The sequence below is a fragment of the Hyperolius riggenbachi genome, chromosome 4, assembly GCF_040937935.1.
Source record: "Hyperolius riggenbachi isolate aHypRig1 chromosome 4, aHypRig1.pri, whole genome shotgun sequence".
NCBI lineage: Eukaryota > Metazoa > Chordata > Amphibia > Anura > Hyperoliidae > Hyperolius > Hyperolius riggenbachi.
The window spans coordinates 269,982,745-269,988,744 of record NC_090649.1 but is presented as its reverse complement, the minus strand read 5'-3'; the positions used below and the strand labels follow the sequence as shown (position 1 = coordinate 269,988,744).

General features: G+C 41.9%; 1 protein-coding gene across 1 annotated transcript in view; it reads right to left on the bottom strand.

The window, feature by feature from the left end:
• Nucleotides 1-1,887: 1,887 nt before the first annotated feature.
• LOC137570721 (glutamyl-tRNA(Gln) amidotransferase subunit A, mitochondrial-like) overlaps nt 1,888-6,000 on the bottom strand; it is a 78,313-nt gene continuing 74,200 nt past the window's right edge. The window contains exons 10-11 of the mRNA XM_068279426.1: nt 4,741-4,946; nt 1,888-2,201 (exon numbers count right to left, since the gene is read on the bottom strand). Coding sequence (XP_068135527.1) covers nt 1,990-2,201; nt 4,741-4,946 — 418 coding nt within the window. The 3' untranslated portion in view covers nt 1,888-1,989. The remainder of the gene's footprint in view (nt 2,202-4,740; nt 4,947-6,000) is intronic.

Sequence of the window (6,000 nt, the reverse complement as noted above, 5' to 3'; positions counted from 1 at the left end):
GCATGGAGGAAAAACTACACAGCATTCCAAGAAAAACACCTGCTACCTACAGTAAAATATGGTGGTGGTTCCATCATGCTGTGGGGCTGAGTGGCCAGTGCAGGGACTGGGAATCTTGTCAAAGTTGAGGGATTCCACTCAGTATCAGCAGATTCTGGAGACCAATGTCCAGGAATCCGTGACAAAGCTGAAGCTGCCCACTGTTTCGAATGCTTTTTTGTCAACCTGCAAGCTCATCATTATGAGCTTGCAGCTTGACAAAAAAGCATTCGAAACAGCAGGCTGTAGCTGCGTCTAAGCCCATTTTTTTGGGCATGTGATTTTAATTATGTGTCTGAATAAAGAGCTATTTCTTCAAGAGTGGTGCTGCTGATATTGGTTTCTTGGCGACCCTTGGGCATCAGGGTCATATCAGCTTTAGCATACTCCTATCTCCATTGGAGTGTTTGGTCTAACACTGTGTGCACCCCAGCATGTAAAGAATAACCTTTTACATTGTGATAGTCAAGCAAGCTAGTCTGCGCTGATATCTGCTTGAATAATGTGTTTTTATATTGTCTGCACCGCTTCCACAGTTGTGGCACTATACAATTATAATAACACCTCTATTCAAGTGCTGCCATCTGCAAACACTAAGTATGGGCTGCTCAGGAATCATTCTTGAAATGTAAAGAGGGGCAGTGATAAGCTTCTATTTTACAGCAGAAACATTATTATTTACTAGTGGACCTAAGCTGCACGCGCAAACGCCCTCCCATCCTGCTCCCTGTGCAAAGGGTGTCCGTGCTGCACATGCGCAGTAGCGCAAAGCACTGGGACACACACACACACGAAGTGCAGAGACACTTCAAAATTATTATATAGGATTCAAGTACGATCCTTTTTTTAAGCACATTGGCCCATATGCAATTCATGTTTTCTCCTGAGTTTTCGCCTCCATGATATTTTCGCAACTTGCCATAAAATTCGTTTTAAGCCGCCAACAAGCAAGAAAAAACTCAAAATAAATTTGAGGGTACTTTTTTCCAACGTTTGGGTAGTATTTCAATTTTAAGAAGCTGAAAATGTAGTAAGAGAAGATGAAAATTACCTCCTAGAAGATAACTCAGGTGAAAAAGTGAATTGCATATGGCCCATTAAGTATAGGTACACCAACACTTTAAAGAAGCGCTGTCAGCCATACTATCTCAGAAAAAAAAACCACATATACTGTATATGTAGATAAATACTTGCTCTACTTGCATAACATATGTATTGCACTGACAACGTTTTGGTTTTAGTGATTTTTCTACAGTAAAAAAAAAGAGAAAATCCTTCTTAGCATTTCCCATTTGAAGTGTGGCCATTTTGAAGCCAATCCTGATGCCATTTCCTGCCCTACTTTCCTCTGCCTGCCCTTTACTATAGAAAGGTCATTGTCTTAGCATGAGAAATATTGGCCAGTGTGGGAGGGGAAAACAGGAGGGAAAGAGGCTTCAGCCGATCAGACTGCATTAGTTAAGTCTGAGGGGAAATAGAGAAGCAAAAAAGGACAACCCAGCATGCCCTGCAACTTCCTTTTTGCGTACCAAACTTTGTGTGTACTAAATAAGAGTCAGGTAAACTGGGGAATGATCATTTATCAACAAGAAAAGTAATAGTGATTTTAACTTTTGGATTGCCTGGTTAGCATCCTTATTACTTGTTTACCAGATAAAAACTATAAAAATTAAGAATTGATTTTTGATTTTATACCCGACAGTTACACTTTAAAGTCTTATTAAAACTAATCATATGTATATGAAGTGCATCAAAGCTGCAGTGAACAATGCGGCACATGGTAAAAATTAACTGAAAATGCAACGGTTAGGTGTGCAAAAGTCTGAAAAATAATGCTCACCAGTTCCATTTTTACAAAATAAAATATTTATTTATTTTACTTGAAAACATAAGGATATCTTACTTAATACAATAATCACATTCTGTTCATTGTGGGCCTTCATAAACATCCTACAAAGAAGTGGCAGATTTACTGTTTGTTGGAAGAATGTCTCCGTTAGCTTGATTTCTATAAAACTGTAATGGAAAAAAATGCATCTGTTTCTCAAACCATTTGGCAACACTGAGGAGCTGCTGCTCTTTGAAGGCTTGGCCGATGAACTGAAGTGCAAGAGGTAGCCCTCTACTGGAAAGACTGGCTGGAACGGTGATGGCAGGAATACCTTGAGGAAAACAGATTTTAAGAATTATAATAATAATAATAATAAAGGGTTTGTATGCATCGTTTGTTCTGAACATTTCCTAGGAGAATCAATGGTACAAAATACAACTTTCTATTAGGCAGGAGTCACACTTGCAAAAATCGCTTCCGTTTTTGCGCACCACAAAAAATGCAAGTGAAAATGCACATAATGCTTCCCAATGCACAGTCGCAGGGCAATGTGTGTTTTACCGCTGCAGGAAAAAATACAGACACTACTGCTTTTAAAGCGAACCTGAGGCTCGGGTTCAAAATCTGCTACTATTTAGAGAGGGAAGCCTCAAGATCCTAATGAGGCTTTCCTCGGTTGTAACAAGCCACCCGTTGCTGAGCGTACCCCCCCCCCCTTCATTGTTGAGCGCAGCCCCCTTTCCTATCAGGACTGCGCAGCTCCTCCTCCTGGTTTAAGTGTGCACAATGGCCGCGTGAGCCCGCATGCACAGTAGCACAGAGCCACTTCAGGACCAAACAAATTTTCACATATCAGCAGTGCTCCCATTCATTCGTCAATACAGGTAGTCCTCGACTTACGAACGACCCGCCGATACGAACGGCATGGATTTTGTGTTTCCATTTTTTTTTTTCAAATTGGAGTTGTAGTTTTTGAGAAAATCGAATTTTAAAAAATTCTCAGAAAAAATGGCTTTTAAACTTGTATAGGCAGGTACAGAGGGCAGATGTGACACAGAAGGGGACACTGGAGGCACAGGGGGGGGGGGGGGGCACACAGGAGGTACAGGGGACAGTGATGGCACAGTGTTACGAACGAACCTACAGTCCCTATCTCGTTCGTTAACCGGGGACTACCTGTAACTTTATTACTACTAATCACACCTAAATGATCTAAATATTTTTTTTCCCAGGACAAATTAGGCTTTTAGTGTGTGATAATTTTATTTAGTAATTACCTTATTTTCAATGTATTTTTAAGGGAAAAGTATGGAAGAAAACATAAAAACACACTTTCTCCATTTACATCCATTATAGCTTTACAATAAACAGTGCTAACCATAAGTTAAACTCACACATTTGATTTGCTTATTCATCCTGGTTATAAGGTTTACATTATGTTCCTAGGACAATGTATGGTGACAATATTGTATTTGGAAATAAAGGTGTCTTTCTGTTTTTCGCTTTTTCATTGTACACTATTGATGATTATAAGACCTTATTTGAAAAAAGTAATAGTAATATACCCTCATGGAATACATATTTAAAAAGCCAAGTTCCTAAGGTAACAATATATGTTGTTTCTTTCATATTCTGTTACTTTGTTTTCCTTTTACAAGTCTTTTATTTTGATACAGAATATGCAAAAATGCCTTTGATTCAGTTTGTGACTAAAATGAATACACAAGACATGGGCCTCAACCCTAAAACTTTCTAAACTCTATTCTACTACTTATTACGCTTAACTGCTTGCCGACCGCATCACACCGATGGGCGTGGCCGTGGTGGCAGCCCCAGGACCGTCTAACACTGATCAACGTAAAGTCCTTGGGGTTCATTTTGCAGGAGATTGCGCGCGCTCATGCGTGTGCATCTCCGCTTGGTAGGCGGAGTGGGGGCGCTTGCCGCTCGGAGACTGTTAGATGGCGAAATATTATACCTGTACAGCACTGCGATCTAAGACAGCACAGCTGTGTGACGAAGGGGGACACAGAAGCAATCGGCGGTGATAGGCTGAAGCCTATCACCACCGATCGCAGTGATAGGCTGGCGGGCGGAGGGAGGGCGGGCGGGACTGGGAGAAAAATAAAAAGGAAAATTTATTACAAACATAAAAATATTTGTAACAAAAAAAAAAATAAACACTGGGGGGGTTATCAGATCCCACCAACAGAGAGCTCTGTTGTTGGGAAAAAAAGGGGGGGGGGGGGAATTTCTTGTGTGCTGTGTTGTGCGGACCTGCAGCGAGGCCTTAAAGCTGCAGTGGCCTATTTTCAAAAAGTGGCCTGGTCTTTAGGGGGGTTTAACACTGTGGTCCTCAAGAGGTTAAACTATTACAACGTATGTCTCTTGTAGTTTTGCTAAAACTTTCCCAAATATGATCATAATTTTGAAAATGACTTTTTTATGTTGGATTGAGTTTGTCCCTACTTTTTTTTTTATGTGATGTGTGTCCAAGCTGTAAGACCTACCAAAATGTATTCTACAACTCGTCAAGGTTAAAATGATACCACATGTGCCTAATTTAGTAGCAAACTGGTGGTTCACTCTCCACAAATACACTGGAGGTTTATAAACATCCAGTTGTCATTAAGTGGTTAAACAGTAAATTTGTTATCTAATAATTGTAGCAGCAGAATTGTGTAATAAACCAGGATCCTGTTTTACTGCTTTTCTGCCTAGAACTAAATGGCAACTGTGAAGGAACATAAGCTTTCACTCAGCCTGTCAGTCTCAGGTGTATATATTTATTTAGACAGTGTTTACAATATTTTTTGCAGAACTTTCAGTCAATATTCCCCATTCATGTGGTACTCACAAACCATGCTTACCAGCCATGTTAGCACACTGTGTGAAGACGTCCTCCTGAGCGCTACGAGTTCTATTATCTTCCTGGATGAATTCTAGGTAAGGAGCTGCATCCCCTAGCGTTGTTGGAGTAAGCAAAACATCCACACCTGAGCTAAAAACCTTCACAAAATCATCTGCTATTAGTCGTCGTACCTTTTGAGCCTTCAGAAAATACTTCTCATAATTCCTAAAACAAACAAAATACTGGTAGGTTAAAGGACAACACTAAGCACAGTTTGCAGCTAAACTAACCATACACATGACCATATAGAAGAGATATGATCCAGAGCATTGGATTTAAAGTTTACCTGAGACAGGGGATATAAAAATGTACACATACCTGGGACTTCCTCCAGGCGCCTCCGGCCTGATCGCTCCGTCATTGTCGTCCTGCGCTGCCTGCAGCCTTCGCAACTAGTCCCAGTAAGTCATCCAGTTGGGGCCAGTTGGTGCAGTCGGGCTGTGTGCGCTCTCTTGTCTCGCTCCTGTGGCCGGGAATGCTCCTGGCCATTGGAGCGTGACGGGGAAGCATGCACAGCCCTACTGCGCCTGCGCTATATGCCCCGGACCAAAGGACTTTCCAGGGCAATTTGCGGAGGATGCGGGCAGCGGAGGACAGTGGCATGGGAGTGATCAGGCCAGAGGGAGCTGGAGGAAGCCTGGGCATGTATACATTGTTTATGTTGGGCAGCACTGTGGCGTAGTGGTTAGCGCTCTCGCCTTGCAGCACTGGGTCCCCGGTTCATATCCCAGCCAGGTCAACATCTGCAAGGAGTTTGAATGTTCTCCCCATGTCTGTGTGGGTTTCCTCTGGCTACTTCGGTTTCCTCCCACATCCCAAAAACATACAGATACATTAATTGGCTTCCCCCTAAATTGGCCCTAGACTATGATACATACCTTACACCAGAGTTCCCCAACCCTGTCCTCAAGGCCCACCAACAGTACATGTTTTGCAGAAAACCACAAACATTCACAGGTGAGGTAATTAGTGTCTCAGCAGAGCTGATTAACTACCTCTGTGAATTTCCACAAAACATGCACTGTTGGTGGGCCTTGAGGACAGGGTTGGGGAACTATGCCTTACACAATACATACATAGACTTAGGACCATTAGATTGTGAGCCCCTCAGAGGGACAGTAAGTGACAAGACAATATACTCTGTACAGAGCTGCGTAAGAAGTCGGCGCTATATAAATACTAAATAATAATAATAAAAAATAATAATAATGTTTCACCT